Raw genomic sequence first — 17,228 nt, 5'->3', positions numbered from 1 at the left:
TTCAGTATTGTGACTGAATAAGAAGGGTTTCGTTTGCGAAGGGCAAACTAAAAGACAAATTTGTCTTTTAGTTTGCCCTTCGCAAACGAAACCCTTCAAATTCCGTATAGCATCAGATGAAAAAGAATGCCAAGGGGTTGGTTCCGACTCAATCCAGGTGGTATTAAAAGCAGGTGGATGGAGCAGCAATTTTTAGGGACGGTAACTATCCATCTATACTTTCCTGAAAAGTTTGGGGTACTACTAGGAACAGACTCACCGGGATATATTAACACTTGTGGGTCTATTTTATATTATTATACATCGTTATTTATGTAATTGTTTTATTGAAATATTTTTTATAGACCATTTAATGCTCTACTAGAGGTATTATACAACTTCTTAGAAATGTATTTATTTATTACAGTTTCTTTTATAGCGCAGCATTATCCGTTGCCCTTCATATACAGCACTGCTTACCCTTTTCCTGTCTACACTGATTCAGAATGGGTGGGACATTACATGTCTTTGTGACCAAATCACTATAAATGTATACTGAATATATCAATATCTGGACTCTTTATTTAAAAAAAATTGTGATTTTTTAAATGCATTTTAATGAAATAATGAACGGAGGCTTGTAAAATGAGGTAAGCTGTGTTAACAATTTTGAGAGTCTTAGAATTTCATGAGGTCTTTTTATGCAGCTATTTAAATGTGTGTGCATGGAAAATGCAGTTAAAGTTCTTTAAGATTTCCATACAGTAAAGCTGGGTACACATATATACAATCGTCGGGCCGTTCTTCCAATCTGGGGGCAAACGGCCGTTCGATTGTATAGGTGTGTACGCTGTCCCAATTGCTGCTGTGCGACCGATAAACGGCCAAAAACGCTCTTGGCCGTCCACGGTCGGTCGGTCGAAGGTTCTTTGCTGCTTAATATTTCATCCGACAGGACGGCTCCATATCGGAACAAAAGTGAAGTGTGTACGCACCTTCGATCGATATGCTTGACAGTTTGACAAAGCACGGTGGTATGCTGCATTATGAGAGACCCTGTAACCCTTTGCCTGCTGTTTTAACTAATGTGTGTATAATGCCTCACTGCCCAACACTTTAGACGCATCACTTTAAGACATTAATCAATGTTGAAGTTTTAATAGTGTGAAGCTGGTGCCCTGAAAAGAGCTTCCAGCCCACTCTATTAAAACTTCAACATTGATTAATGTCTTAAAGGGATGCGTCTAAAGTGTTGAGCCACTGCTCAACATATATACATTATATACACATTAGTTAAAACAGCAGGCAAAGGGTTACAGGGTCTCTCATATACTTCTTCTTGCGATTGTTTGGACGGGAGTACATCGGATGTCGCAAGTAAAATTGTACATATGTGTACGCGCAGAACGGTCGTATGTTTTGGACGGCCGAACGTGTATTCGGTCGATCGAACGGTCGCAAGAAAAAGGAAATTGTACATATGTGTACCCAGCTTTACTTTAAGCATGATCCCTGATACCTAGTACAAAATGCTTTACTACAAAGTTTCAACTTCTCTTCTTACTACTGTTACTAGTGATGAATAAATCAGTTGATATTTTCAAACACCCTTGTTTATACAGTATAGCAGTGGTTAGCAATGCAGTTAGGATTAGGTTCAAGTTTCCCACATTTTGTTATGTTAGGGCCATCTTCTAAATACATTTTCCCCCCCATGAAATTCTCGTCACAATGGGGGTATTCAATTCCGGCCGAATTTCTGCGCCAGGTGAAAAATCAGCAATCATTTTCCAATTAGTATTCAATCGCGGGCATTAGCACCCATTTTTCAGTTCATTTTTGCCAATGCCGTTAAAATTTTTGGGGGAGGGGAGCAAAATCGGGATTTGGCAAAATATGTGAATTTGCTGCAATTTTGCAGATCGATGTGGCTTTCACCGATGCTAAAGTTTTCGCCAGGCAAAAAAATCAGCACTGGTATTGAATAGGGCAATTCAAATTCGGGCAAAAAATTGTGATTTTTCATGTGGCGAAAAATTTGCCCCGGATTGAATACCCCTAATACCACACAATAACAACATGAAAAAAGTTTTAGGGAGAATTTTACAGATTTATTTAAACTAAAGAAAAATCAGCATTCATCTGTGGAGAGAGTAGAACCTTACAGAAGACCAACCATCTCTACAGCATTCCAACAAACAGGTGTGTATGGTAGAATCGCCAGACAGAAGCAACTCCTTATTAAAAAAAAAATGCACCTGAAGTTCTCTCAAACCATGAGAAACAAAATTCTCTGTTCTGATGAGACAAAGAGTGAACTCTTTGATGTGAATGCCAGGCATCATGTTTGGAGGAAACCAGGCCAGTACCATCCCTACAGTGGGGCATGGTAGTGGCAGCATCATGCTGCTCCAGAGCACTCTTGACCAGAGACTGGGTGAAAGAGAAAGCAAAGTGGAGCTCTGTGCATACTTACCGGATACACTGTACGTGTATGTATGTATGTATGTATGTGTATATATATATATATATATATATATATATATATATATATAGATAGAACAGATTCAGAGTGCGCTATGAATGATTACACACAATTAAAATAAAAAATATATAATTTAATAAAACCATGCCCCATGGGCAATGTCAGGGGCACGGATGTCGAGCAAGCTTGACAGCCGTGCCCCTGTCCCGTTCTCGTTTTGCTCGACTTGAGCTCGGTGGTCGGGATTCAATGTCCTGGCCGCCGAGCGTCGAGAAAGGGGTGTGGCCGCGAGTTGAGGGCGGAAATAGGCGAGCTCCGGCCGGGAGCTCGCCTATTTCCGTCTTTTCTCGGCAGAACGTCAGGCTCTGTCGGGCTCGTTCTGCCGAGAAAAGCCGCATTGAACCCCTGTTCAATGCTGTCGGGGAAGACAGCATTGAATAGGGCCCCGCAGCCATCTCCCCCGTCGGGAGATGGCTGCGGGAGGATGACAAACATTGAATACCCCTCTAAATCTGTGATCCTTCCGAATTTTGGTCTTTCCAATAAAGTAACCGTATATATAGATATAGATATAGAGAGAGTGCCAGTGAATTATGCATCTAAACACACTTCGTCCATTCGGCCTAAATGACCAGTTAGGTGTCAATTGTTTCTGATTGCTCTTTCCGGTAATTTCATGCCATTTTTGTAAACCGTTTCTATTTCAAACTTTGCAAACTATATATTATGATGTATTTATGGCAGGTTTTGTTGTGCTAACAATGTTATTTGTTCTTTTAAGGTGTTTATTTTATGTATTGGTGGTAACTGGACGGCGTCTGGGTCTCCTAGGCAACAGGAGTCATCAGATGATGTCATCTGTAGGCACCCCAGCCGGGTGCGTGGTCCCGGATCCGGATGCGCTGTTTCACATGGTGAAGGAGACATGGTATATAAGGTATGCTTAAACTTGTTTGTATGAGCTAGATAAAAATGTATTAAAACATTGAAACGTCGCTATCTACACGCCGTGTGGACATCAGCTGATTTCTGAAGTTATCACCCTAGTGTGCAGTCATATAGGATATATATATATATATATATATATATATATATATATATATATATATAGATAGATAGATTATAGACAAAGACAATAAGTGTTTTAAAACACTTATTGTCTTTGTTGTTACCTCACTTGATGTTGAATGTGATAATTTTTTTTCTTTTTTTTATATTTCGCAGCCTATTTTAACATTATCCAATAAAAGTTAAATCTTAGATCAATTCAGGTGCACCACACCAAGGGACATACTTTTTCCTCTCTCTTTTCGTTCCACCAGAGGGACACTCTGGTGTATGTACAGCAGTGGAAGAAAAGAACGTCACTCCGGGATCTTAGAAAAACAGTAATTTTACTGTGCTGCCAACGGCGTCCCCGTCTTCAGGACAATAACTATATATATATATATATATATATATATATACATATATATATACATACATATACATACATACACATACATACACATACATATATATATATATATATATATATACACACATTTTTTTTTTAATGGGCTAAATGTTATGTGATAAACATTAACCTCTGTGTATAGGGAATGTAGATTGTAAGTTTAGTTTGAACAGAAACCAGTAGCTAAATTTACTTCCAAAAATCTGCCATTACCAGTAATGTCACATCTGCTCAGACAGTAATTCCCCCCCAGAACTTCCAAGCCTGGATTGTAAATAGCAGAAAGTGCTTTCAATGATTAACCACTCCCCTGCTCTTGTGCTATTCTTGGGCAGTCACCAGGAGATTTTAAGTACAAGTTTTTGGCGATTACATAATATTTTTTTTTCTCTACATAACACAGAATAAAGTCTGCCTCCAATTTCACAGAGACGTATGCAAATGATTATATATGGGACTGCCTGCTGACTCCTCCACTAGATAAGTTATTCTCTTACACATTTTTAAAGCAACAGAATTATTTTATCTTTTTTCCTAAAGGAATTTTAGAGAGGCTATGTTTTATTCTTTCTATTTTTCTATGTATATCTTTCACTGTTTGTATTATTAAAACCCCGCACTTTGCTATTGTGCACTTTTTAAATAAATATTTATTTTTCAGAAAACTCTGTCTTTTTACAGGTATACAGTCGCTGAACCCCTATTCCTTGATTATAATTTTTGTTAAATACCTTTCACCAGGGTGATAATATTTAGGGGATAGCTGACGCCCTAGATAAATAAGGGAACACCTGCACGTTACTATCACTTTCTGCACTTTAACCCATAGAGGGTCTAATAGCCCTATCAGGACACAAGTGGCGCCTTATGTCTCCTTTGTTTTGGAATATATATATATATATATATATATATATATATATATATATATATATATATATATATATATATATATATATATATATATATATGTACAGGTTTGTAGTGGCCCGGCACTCCCTTTGTCGTGGCAACCTCCCCGGTGCCTTCTGGTTCAGTGGATAGAGTAGAAATAAAGCAGGCAGCGGCACTCATAGGATTTTTCAAAAAGTGTAGTACACACAAAAAAACCAAAGTTTCGGGGCTGGCACGCCCCTTTGTCAAGGTGTGGCTGAGTAACAAATATATATATACATACACATACACTATGCAAATATTCTTGGCAATTAATATAAAAAGTTTAATAAATAATACAGTGTCAGATGTCTGAGAAATGCACTTGTGGTAACTGCATGTTACGACTTCCCTGCATGTATTAAAGAAGGGGAATATTCAGAATGATGAAGGCGCTATGCCTCTATAATTATTGGCAATACTGTACCAAGATAGGGCACCGATCAAGATTAGAAAGTTAAGGATGAACAGTGGCTCTGACCATTCTTATATGTGCACATAACAAATTCACCATTCCCGGCTGTCACTGGCACACACACAGCACTGTCCCTGGCTAGGACAATACACAGCCACGGATTGGGTGTACAAAGCATAATAAAGTTGTTCCAGTGTTGCTACCGATACTCTAATATAGGCAGGTGAAAGGGTCAATGGACACAATTAGGGAAGCCAATCCCGGAGCATTTTTACAATCCCGGATTTCGGGATTGAAAAATGCCCAATCCCGGGATTCCCGGGATCGGCTTCCCTAATTTAAAAAACGCACCCCGGCCGCCCCGCATATTTACTTACATGTGGGCTGGGGTGCGGTGCGGCCGGGTGTGTGGGTGGGCAGCCGGCCGGGTGTCTGTGGAGCCAGGCAGCCGGGTGGGTTGGCGGGCGTCAGGGGAGCCGGCGGGTGGATGGGCGGGGAGCCGGCAGGTGGATGGGCGGGGAGCCGGCCGGATGGATGGGCGGGGAGCCGGTCTGGAGGGTGGGTGGATGGGCGGGTAGCAGCTAGCGGGGCGGGCAGCGAGCTGAGGGTGGGGGGGGCGGGCTTCTGGGGAGCCAGCCGGGTTGGTGGGCAGGGGCAAACGCATGCTGCACGGAGCCACACTGGCTCTGTGCAGCTGCTTGGCCTGCGCAGCTTGACCTCTGTACTCGTCACGCTGCGCAGGGATGTACTGCCGGGGAAGGGAGAAGCCGGGCAGTGTCTGAGCACACGCTCAGACGCTGGCTGGCATTAGACTGCGCATGCGCAGTCTAATCCCGAAATCCCGGGATTGGAAACTCCAATCCCGGGATTGAAATCCCGGCGTTTTAGGGGCCAAATCCCGGGATCCCGCCGATCCCGATCCCGGGATTGGCCACCCTAGACACAATGATGTGCCTTTAGTAGATGGTCTAGAACCGACAGCAATGCTACCTCGTACTCAGGCTCAGAAAATGTGCACCTCTGGGCTTGCATATTATAGCACATGCTAGTGCACAATGAAATGTAGTATACTAGGCATCTCTCCAATATTTGATAAATCTCCCCCTTAGAGGGTTAATAATTATGAGTTCTATAGTAATGGGGAACATATTTCTGATAGCCACTTATTTTAAGTTTAAAAGCATTATAAGCATATTAAGTACAACCAAAGGCACAGCTAGAGGCCAGACTGATGTGGCAGCAGTCTTGGGTGATGGAGGGGGCTTCAGCAGAGGAGCCACAGTTGCATCTTTGGTACTAGATAGTGGGTGACCTATAGTTCATAGACAATGTCTAGCTAGGCAGTCAGTAGGTCAACATCAAAAGTTAGATATTGACAAAAGTAAGACATGCGTTAGACATGCCTTTGGGAGACACTGACAAAAGTTAGAGATGCATTCGATAGAGATTGACAAAAGTTAGACATGCATCAGTTAGACCGTGATAAAAGTTAGACATTGATAAAAGTTCAACACATAAAAAATATTGTCGCACGCAAAGTTCAACATAAAAGTTCTTCATGTTTGTTTGTGTAAATGTAAACACCTGACCATTTGGACCCCTAATTAATGTAGTGTGTGCCCTTGCATGGCCTGGGAGCCAATGTGGATGATAAATCATGAGAAAGTCGTCGTCGTCGTCGTTGTCCCCCACCACCACATTTTACTTGTGTCTAACTTTTGTCAAGGTCTAATTGATACATGTCTAACTTTTGGAAAAGACTTATTGACTGTTTAACTGTAAGCCGTCTGGATCCCCTGGGAGCATGATGAGCAAAGAAGGCAGTCAACATAAGGTTGCCCCCTTCCTGTCCCTGCATGCCTTCTGGTCTTTACTAACAGCAGCATTGGCAGGTCCATCAAGAAAGTCTTCTGCTTCCTGAGCACTCTTTGGAAGCAACAGGTGAAAACTCCAACAATATAGCTTACTGTACAGCAGTAACAGTAAAGTCATAGGTACAGTATGTAAATAGTGGTTTAATGTAGAGAAGTGTAATTATTTTAAGATGTTGGGACTAATAAATAATGTAGATCATGAAGGTAAATATTGTATATGCATTAATTAGATTATATTAAACTGAAGTAACTATTGATTTTATGTTGAGTTAGTTAGAATTCGCAAAACTCTGTTTTGTATGGCGATCACACTCCTTTAGTCACTGATGCTTTCTTTATTATACAGTATGTCACTGTGATGTTCTTTGTTTTATATGGTGTTCACTGGTCACTGATGCTCTCTGCATTATATGTCGGTCACTAATGCTATGTGTATTACATGCTCTATATATTGCATTTGGTGGCTGATCCTCTCTGCAATACATGGTGATCACAGGGTTGCAGCTAGTTCCCGGGCTGAGTGTAGTTTGGACCACATGACCAATGGACCATACCATGTGCAGTGGCAGCAGCAAGGTTGGTGGAACACTAATTTGACTATCATAGGTTGCTTTTAGTAAGCCCCCTGACCTGAAGCGTGATGAGCAAAGCAAACCAGTGAGGGTACACTTTTTTTGTTCTGTTGCCTACTTTTTATGCTCCCCCTGCCCTCCTGGGTCATATGGTATGTCCCACCAGCCAGGACATATTTACAAAAGAGAGTGTATAGCAGGGCTGGGCAATACCGGTCCTCCAGATGTTAGTGAACTACACATCCCAGGATGCTTTGCATTAGTTTTGCTATGTGGCCATGCTGAAACTGATGCAAGGCATGCTGGGATGTGTAGTTCATCAACATCTGGAGGGCCGGTGTTGCCCAGCCCTGGTGTATATCCAAGTGTAATCACAGATGCTCTTTGCATTATATGGCATGCAAGGTTACTCATTCTCAGACTCTTAATTTCTCTACAAAACTTTAAATGAGATCTCAACACGCAATTCTTCACCATACCCAGCCAAATTGTTATCGGATGAGTGAATTTCCAGGGATCATCCACCAGATGTCGCTTTTTTTAAATCACCACTGCGCATTCGAAAGATGTCTAATGCAATGCTTAGCAAAATAATACGCATTGCGCATGTGTGAAGTGTAAATTGAAATGGACTATAGTACAAGAACTACTTTACTGTACAATACTGTACTGTACAGTATGTTAAATAGACATGCTCAGAAAATACTATTGTATAGATCTGCATCTCATTATGCAATTTATAATGGGCTATGGCAGGGGTGGGCAATTATTTTGGCTAGGGAGCCACTTAACACTTTCAGTAAATATCCGAGGGTCACACACAAAATATCTTATACTAGTTAAAAGCCAGTCCAAATGATGCTGCCCCTATCTACTCAATCTCTGTCATCACAGCTCTCTAAATTGATTGACACTTTTATACTCTGTGGCGCCACTGAGGAGAAATGTGTTCGCCGAGGGCAGCCATCCAAGAATCCCTGTGAAGTCACATGCTGTGCGGTGTGGGACACAATGTACGAGTATCCATGAAAGCAGCACACCAGTTTTTAACTGGCGCTTTGGCTCCACTCCACCCAGCAGCGTGTCACCTCACATCCCAGGAGGAAATCCCGGCTCTCCTCAGTGGCGGCTGTGGTGCAGGTTGGCACTGCTGTACCAAAATAACAAGTGGCTCAGCCAGTCGGGCCGATTGTCATTGTGCTATAGTTTTGAGCAGTGGGACAGTTAGGCTGTCTGTTGCCCACCCCTGGGCTATGGGGATAAGTGAGTGAGTATACAATATGGCTGCAGTATGTACTTAAGCAGGCCAGACTCAAAAATGGCTTCATGGCAGCCCTCATATATGGAGCTAATGACTGCATAGTTTACACTTGTGTAAGGGTACTGCTGTATGTGCATCCCATTATGCTACACTGGTAATTACAATCTGGTTCTGAGCTGATTGGACCTGATTTAAGCTCATTTTAATTTATCCATAGGGTTGAGCTATAGCAATTCTATAGCAGCGTTCTTTTACACCAGCGCTGAGGACACATAATTAGAGAAGGACAGATTATCATTCCAACCAGCAGCTAATTGGCCGTATTGGCTATGGGACGTAAATGCTCACACAACTTCCCCATTGTCCATGTTTTAGTTAGCGTAATGTGATGCTGGTTCAAGCTGGCTGGTGACCCCCATCTCTCCCCTCCCCCTTCCCTTGGGAGACTGCTCTTTTCACAGTAAATGAAGCAAGCATGAATACTGTAAAATTGCGTCCAAGCCCCCTAGCTAGAAACCCCTGTAAGCTGGACAGACAATTAGAGGGGACCCCACCAGTGGTTGCTTCCTTTGCCGGTGTCACCTAAACTAGTAGTCAGTCTGAACCGAAAGCCAGGAGTCTCCTCTTTCATATGGTACCAGTCTCGAGCGTCTAGGATGCCTTGAACTGGAGATAGAGTAGAGACAAACTTTCCACATAGACTATAATGGTTTTGTTAATTCAGACCCACCATGGGTTCTGACACTTGCGATTAGCCTTCTGGGGGTCTATAGCAGTTATAGGTTGAAGATGACTTCTGACTATGGGATGCAGTTTAAATCCCGGTGGTCGGGATCCCGGCGTTCAGAATCCCGACCGCCGAAATCCCGTCAGTTTCTCCCTCCAGGGGTGTTCACGACACCCCTGGAGGGAGAATAAATTAGCGTGCCGAGCGCAGCGAGGCACCGGGCCCGCAAGGGGGGGCGATCCATGTCCCCCCCTTGTCGGGATTTCGGCGGTCGGGATTTTGAATGCCGGGATCCCGACCGCCGGGATTTCATACTGAATCCCTAACTATATGGATGGGGGCACCCAGTTTTGCTTTGAATTACAAAAAAAAGCATAACATTTTAGCCTTTTATACAAAGAATGTTAAAGAATATGTATATTTAACATAAAACTATTCAGAAGTAAAACTTAAATATCAGTTTTTCAGTCATTTCAACCACAAGAAGGAATGATGAAGTTACGTCAAGAAATAAAAACATTCTACACAAAATTTAAATATAATAAATATAATAACACCTCATGTATAAGTCAAAAAGGTGTAGCGAACGCTAATCACGCGTTAAGATGTAAAACAAAACAAAAGAATAATATATATATATATATATATATATATATATATATATATATATATACACATACATACATACATACAAACACACACACACACACACACACACACGACAGAAAGAAAGGTTCAGAGGGCGCTCTGAAGTAGTTAATGGAAAAACAATTATAGTAAAAAGTATTTAATAACAAATTGTGTATACAACTTTCAATAAAGTCAAAAGGTACAGTAATAAGGAATCCTTTCAGGATATTGACAGTGGTGATCGTCAAGTTGGTGTAGGCTGCCCGACGCGTTTCGTAAATAGCATGATTACATCAGGGGCAGAAATAAATCAGTTTGATTAAGAGATTTCCACCAATTTGCTGTCAGAGGTGTAGATCATCAGAACATATCATCAAAAAAGATAAGATGGTCCAATAAGAACAATCTTTTTATATGAAGAAAACCACCAATGCGGGTTTCTCAAAGGCTCACAAATTAGCTCAGGTAATTCTGTGACCAAAATCTCTGTCAATTATATAGACTCATAGGAGAGTGTGTGCACTGCTGGATTCCACACACTCTCCTCTGAGTCTATATAATTGACAGAGATTAAATTCACAATTTGTTATTAAATACTTTTTACTATAGTTTTTCCATTACCTACTTCATAGCGCCCTCTGAACCTTTCTTTCTGCCATTTCTATTGTTGGATTCCACCTAACAGGGGATCTCAGAGGTGCTGCTCCATTTGTATAGAGCACGGATTGGGGTCTTATATATACCCACACATAATTATTTCACTATTAACAATGAATCAAATTTAGAATACATTACTATGCTACAGTTACATGATAATCCAAAACAAATACAATTTTTTCAATTAGTACAATGAAAATGAAGCAAGCATGTAAGACACTTGATATAAACAAATTGCTCAAATACATTACTTATCCTTTAATTTTATTTACAGAAGCAGCCTTTTCCTTTTCTAGACTGCGGCATGGGACAAAGGCCCTTATTCAGATCTAATCGCTGTACAAATTTGTTCTCAAAATGGGCAAAACCATGTGCACTGCAGGTGGGGCAGATGTAATATGGGCAGAGAGAGTTAAATTTGGGTGAGTTATTTTGTTTCTGTGCAGGGTAAATACTTCAACGCACCCCACCCAAATTTAACTTTCTATACATGTTACATCTGCCCCCCCTGCAGTGCACATTATTTTGCCCATTTTGAGAACAAATGTGTACTGCGATCAGATCTGAATAAGGGCCAAAATATTGTGTGAAAGAATCAGAACTTGCTGAACAGTGAATTTCTTATCCCCTACCAAACTCCACTTCTCATGGATGGGAAATAGTCTGGCCAGACCAACAAGCCATGATACGGTGCTTGGCCCAGGTGCCAAATAACTATGTACATTGTAGCCAAACTGAAAATTGCAATGCAATGATGAAGACTGTATATATGACAATGTTCACATAATTTAGAAATTTGTAAACATTAATATACAGTATACATATATAAAACTAGGGGGTGGGGTATTTATCAAATTTTAAGGAAAGATGGTGATAGAGGAAGTACCAACCAATCGAGATCCTGTCATTTTTCAAACACAGCCTGTAAAATGTAAATTAGAAGCTGATTGGCTATATTTTATCTCTCCCCTTGCTTTGATAAATGCCCCCTAAAGCTTAGAAATGCCATAAACATATTATAAAAACTGAAACCCAAAATTCTACACAAATCAAATTTAGTATATATATATATATATATATATATATATATATATATATATATATTATATACTGTAAACAATAAGGATATTAGGTTTTGATGGTGGGGCAGAGCCATGCAGGAGCAGGAGTCTGTTGCATCATCGAGCCCCACACCATTCAGTTTACTAGGGAAGTAGGCAGGTTCTGGGAAGCTGACCTACTCTCCCAGGAGACCACAAGAGCTCTCTGGTAAATTCCAGAAGGATAAAAGCACAAGGGATTTGGTGCTATATAATATACTTGTGAAAAGCAAGAATTTTGGCAGAGCCTGTTTAAAGGTTCCAAGTGCCCTAGGTTAATACACATGTAGCGCACCTTGTAATACTGCTAAACACATGCGAGCGCTCGGGGACCCGCCATTTATACTTCCCATTTGCATGTACTTAAGGTTATACAACTGGCATGTAGGATCTAATGCTTGTGGCCTGTGTAAGAGGCTGGTGCTGTAGCATACTGTACATATAGTAATGGTTCAATCAGTAAGTTACATTGGCACAGCCATCTGGCAGTCACCTTAAGAACTTCATCCCCAACAATACATTGGGTTGAAAGCTAAGTAGCATGGAATAAATTAGGCCTTTAGGCCAGGTTTTACATTTTATTCCTCGGCTGTCATCTGCAAGGTACACCCCTCCCCCCACCCACACACACACACACACCTATCCCTGTCACCCTAGGCTTCAGCCTAATCAGCCTACTGTTTAATCAGGAACTGATTTTTGGTTCTAACGCTGCTTAAGGAGCCCATACACGCTCCGTTGTGTCCGGCTCCGTTCTGTACTATGCGATCGGATTGCAGTGCATGCACAAGGCATGCGATCCGATGCGATGTGTACTATTTAAGTCCCAAACGGATCCGTTAAACGGACCGTGTATGGGCACCTTTACTCTGCTCTGCAGAAAACGATACATAACCATCTGCTACAAATGTATATGTGCACATGCTTCTGGTGAAATGATAATAATTAAGGGGAGGCCAACTTATTCCAATTGTAACACTGATTTCCCCTTGACTTTTTTTATATAGTAGATCTGATAATAATGACAATTAATGACTTAAGGTACTTACACTCTAGATCAGTGATTTTCAACCTTTTTACCTTGCGGCACACTTAATAAGATTTTAAAATTGCCAAGGCACACCATGATATCCCCACAGGGCAAAACACATTGCCCCCCATAGGAAAAAAACAAACCTATTGCCCCCCATATAAAAAAACAATCACACTGGTCCCCACAGTTAACACAAATAAAATACATTGGCCCTTTAAATGAAAAGAAGAGACCAGTAAATAACACTTGAACTGGTGGTGGCTGTAAACTGGTTTGGGCATCTCTAGATCTGGAGGCACACTTCAGAACAGCTCAAGGCACACTAGTGTGCCACGGCACAGTGGTTGAAAAACACTGCTCTAGATGATAAATTGTTAACAAAATATGTTGTGCATATCATTTAGTGTGTATGCACTATATTGTTTATGATACACTTTCCCACTTGTCATTAACGACCCCCTGTATTCTGTACATGCAGCTCAAAGTTGGCTATACTGTATCTACAACAACTGCTTTTTCTGCAGAAGCAGGGTAATGTCACTAAATGGTAACGATAGTTAAACATCACGCTCAGTGTGTAAGCACTAGATCATCCGCCTTGGAGTTCAAGAGAAATCGTTGAGGATATCGTTTGCAGATGATATCGTGTAGTGTTTATTGTTGGGATAGACAAGATGGTAGGGATACAGGATGAATTTAGTTTTGCATTCTTCTATTCCCGGAACTACTAGGAACCTGCAAATCCTTGACATAGACTTTATGTAACTTTTCTTTCTCCCTGAATAAACCTATTGACCTTTCAAGTGGCCAAGTTTCCATAAACCACTGAGATCTATTTTGGTGAAGCAGTTAAACTAACAGTGGTTCTTAAGTGGCAATTCACTTTGATGTATCAAGATATCTGAATTCCCAGAATATCACATTTTCTCTAAAAATACTTTGCAATGATTTTTCCAAAACATAATTTGAAACAAATCCCACAAACACTTTCAGATATAAAGATGTATTTATGCAAAGCACAAACAAACATAAAGAAACACGTTGCATGACGTACTGCATTTATAAAAATAAAAAAAAACAACCCATGAAGACTTACCTCTTGTCTGTCCTTTAACTTGCTTTCCAATCCATTAAAGCGCTCACAGCCCTCAAATCCCTTGCGATTGATGTAAGCATTCACCACAAAACTGTCTCCTGTACCACAGAAAGCAGAATTATGAGAAAAATAGACAAATGGTACAAGGACTCACAAACACTAGTGGGATTAACTTCACCACCTCCATTAAAACCCAACACAGAATTTAACACCACAGTCCCTTCAAACTGTTGAAGTCAGTGTGTATTACTGTCATAACATTATAATTGCATGTTGTGGAAAAGTTCAGAGATTGAAGACTTTGTTGTGTGCTAATGATCAAAGCGGCCTGTCACGGTCATCAATCATTCCTCAGAATAAGGCTGGGAGAGGAGCTCCAGAGAGCAGAGGGAGTCCCTTCCCTGGATATCTCTCCACTGTCTTCCAACATAAACACCCTGCACTGATCACTTCCCCTTCACATGACCACAAATCCATCCCTGTGCAACATATAGAGTGTCAACAACTGAAGGGTCCTGAGTTCTGTATGACCTCCTTCAGTTTTTTTAAAGGAACAACCTTTAAAGGGAGGTAGGAGGGGGAGGAGGGGGCATCAATTAATGAAACGTGAAACTTATTTATCAGCAGATTGTACAATGAAATCAGATGTACTGCATGTTCCTAGAATGTACATCAACACACATCTGGTGCAAACTGGTTTCTGTAGGCTATGATTTGTCACATCTGGATGCATGGATAACACCACTGGGCTCCCTGCATCCATCAGTTGCTGCTATATACTGTAAGTAACATTTGCCATGCACAGAACAATCCATAGTGTAAATGCAGCAGTGCTGTGTCCTCACCTTCAGGGTTCTCCCTCCTGTTGCTTGCTGCCAGGTCCCAGGCGGTCAGGAGAAATAAGAAAAGAGAAAGCGTTAGTACAGTGAGTGGCTAAGATGCTACATGTAAAGTCGCACATACTACTGACATCGCATCTATGTGACTGGTCCCGGCAGTGCTGCTCTTACCATGCTTCGAATGAAGTTTCCCCATGATCGATGTTTCTTTCTATCCTGTATTCCCTATAAGAAACGTTCTCTGGTTTAGATTATGATCCCCACCCGCACGATATATAGGCGGCGCAGGCGGGCACAGAACAGCACACTGTAATCCAATGTGGTACAATAGTCACAACCAGGGAAACGTCCCGATTCAAAACCCAAGCGCTGGTCCCATGCAGCGATGCATCGTTGGCTTCAGGTCATCGCCGGCTTGAATTAGCCCACATGCTGAGGACTGTGTACATCCTATAGAGAAGGAATCCAGGCTGCACCGAGTATACCAATAGCACGGAGTACAGCAATAGTCGTGTTGCTCCTCCTGTCTGTGTGCGCTATCATCATCTGAAGTCTACAACAGCTGGAGAGAATGTTTTAGCCACAATTACAGCTGACCCCTAGCGTTTAACTGGGATATTGCAGCTGTCCCCTACCCCTTAGTTAGGCCTCCCTTTCTCCCTTCCCATAATGTCTTTCATCTGGAAACCGTCGGAAAAATGCAATGCAAGTGGTGAGGAAGGGAAAGAGGATTTTAAAGCATTGTATATTGAATATATCTCGAGTAGATCAATCACTAGCTGTTCACACCATGTTTTTCATTTTTAGGATTTAAAATATGCTAATCATTCTCAATTATAATGTGCATTATTACTGTTTTCCCCCAAAAATACAGGGCTGGATGTACGAACAGTAAACTGCAGTCAAACCTAAAACAGTAGTTTCCTGAGGATACTTTATAAAGATCACTTTCTGCCTCCCTCCTTCCTCTCCACAACATGTACATGCTAAAGATGATCGGTCCGGATTCCGTGAAATGTGAACCGCTCCAAACAGCGTCCCCCGAGCCCGTCACAAGTATAAATATGGACACTAGAAGGTTACCTCCACACACCATGAGGAAGACTTAGAAGTCGAAAAGCATTGGCGGTTTGGAGGTACCTGGGACCAGGAGCGCTGCGTAACTAGATATTCATAGGCCCCATAGCAAAAGTTTGTAAGGGCCCCCTATTTAGCAACTGATGGTGATAACTATGTGTAAAGCTGTGTACACACGGAGCAATATGATCGCTGGCAATATATTGCTCAGTGTCCCATTTTCATCAGCGACCAGATGGTCCCTGATAAAATATAACACAATGCCGGGAGAAGAGGCAGGGGAAGTCGCTGATTGGATGCTCCTCTGACCAGCAACCATTAGGAGGCTGAAACCGGGAGCGTGCGCCTGGCGATTTATCGCCAGTGCACATTCCAATCGCTGGCAATATGGTCGCTCAGCGACCATATTGCCAGCTATTTTATACCCGTGTGTACGCACCTTTAAACATATTACTTAGACAGGAATGATGGGTCCCCTTCAGCTCTGGGCCCCATAGCAGCTGCACCCCTTGCACCCAGAGGCGTACATAGATATTAGGCCCCATAGCAAAAGTTTGCAAGGGCCCCCTATTTAGCAACTGATGGTGATAAATGTATGTAAAACATATTAGTTGCAAAGATGGCCCCCCTTCACCTCTGGGCCCCATAGCAGCTGTATCCCTTGCACCTATGATAGTTACACCCTTGCCTGGGGCTCCTATCTGGAATTTGGCACATGGACTATTCCTTGGAGAATTTATGCGGAGGTCCACCTGGGTTATAACATCAGACCCCACATATGCTTCTTCAGCTGGTCGCTGATAAAAATGACACACTGCCGGGAGAAGAGGCAGGGGAAGTAGCTGGTCAGAGGAGCATGCTCCTCCGACCAGCGACCATTAGTGGGCTGAAAACGGGAGCGCACACCTGAAATGCACGCTAAATTACACAAATGTATAATCTAGGCTAATTGAAAGGGTATATAACCCTGATCTTTCAGAGTGTTGGCATCCACATCTGAAGAAGGAGTTACCTCCGAAACATAATATGTTGGATGCCTATATGCTGACGGGAGGACACCACGTGATCACCTTTATCCAAGCCTGTGTGGTGGTGCA

General features: G+C 41.8%; 1 protein-coding gene across 2 annotated transcripts in view; it reads right to left on the bottom strand.

Annotated features, from left to right (window-relative positions):
• Window positions 1–15,640, bottom strand: part of NKD2 (NKD inhibitor of Wnt signaling pathway 2) — a 107,014-nt gene extending 91,374 nt beyond the window's left edge. The window contains exons 1-3 of one of the 2 annotated variants that reach the window (XM_083188156.1): window positions 15,226–15,640; window positions 15,061–15,087; window positions 14,216–14,313 (exon numbers count right to left, since the gene is read on the bottom strand). In XM_083188156.1, coding sequence (XP_083044282.1) covers window positions 14,216–14,313; window positions 15,061–15,087; window positions 15,226–15,250 — 150 coding nt within the window. In that variant the 5' untranslated portion in view covers window positions 15,251–15,640. The remainder of the gene's footprint in view (window positions 1–14,215; window positions 14,314–15,060; window positions 15,088–15,225) is intronic. The other variant, XM_083188157.1, reaches the window with a different exon arrangement.
• Window positions 15,641–17,228: the final 1,588 nt, after the last annotated feature.

The sequence above is a fragment of the Crinia signifera genome, chromosome 5 (genome assembly GCF_055691185.1).
Source record: "Crinia signifera chromosome 5, ASM5569118v1, whole genome shotgun sequence".
Lineage (NCBI taxonomy): Eukaryota > Metazoa > Chordata > Amphibia > Anura > Myobatrachidae > Crinia > Crinia signifera.
Note: the sequence above shows the minus strand (reverse complement) of the source record. Positions and strands in the feature narration are given on the sequence as shown.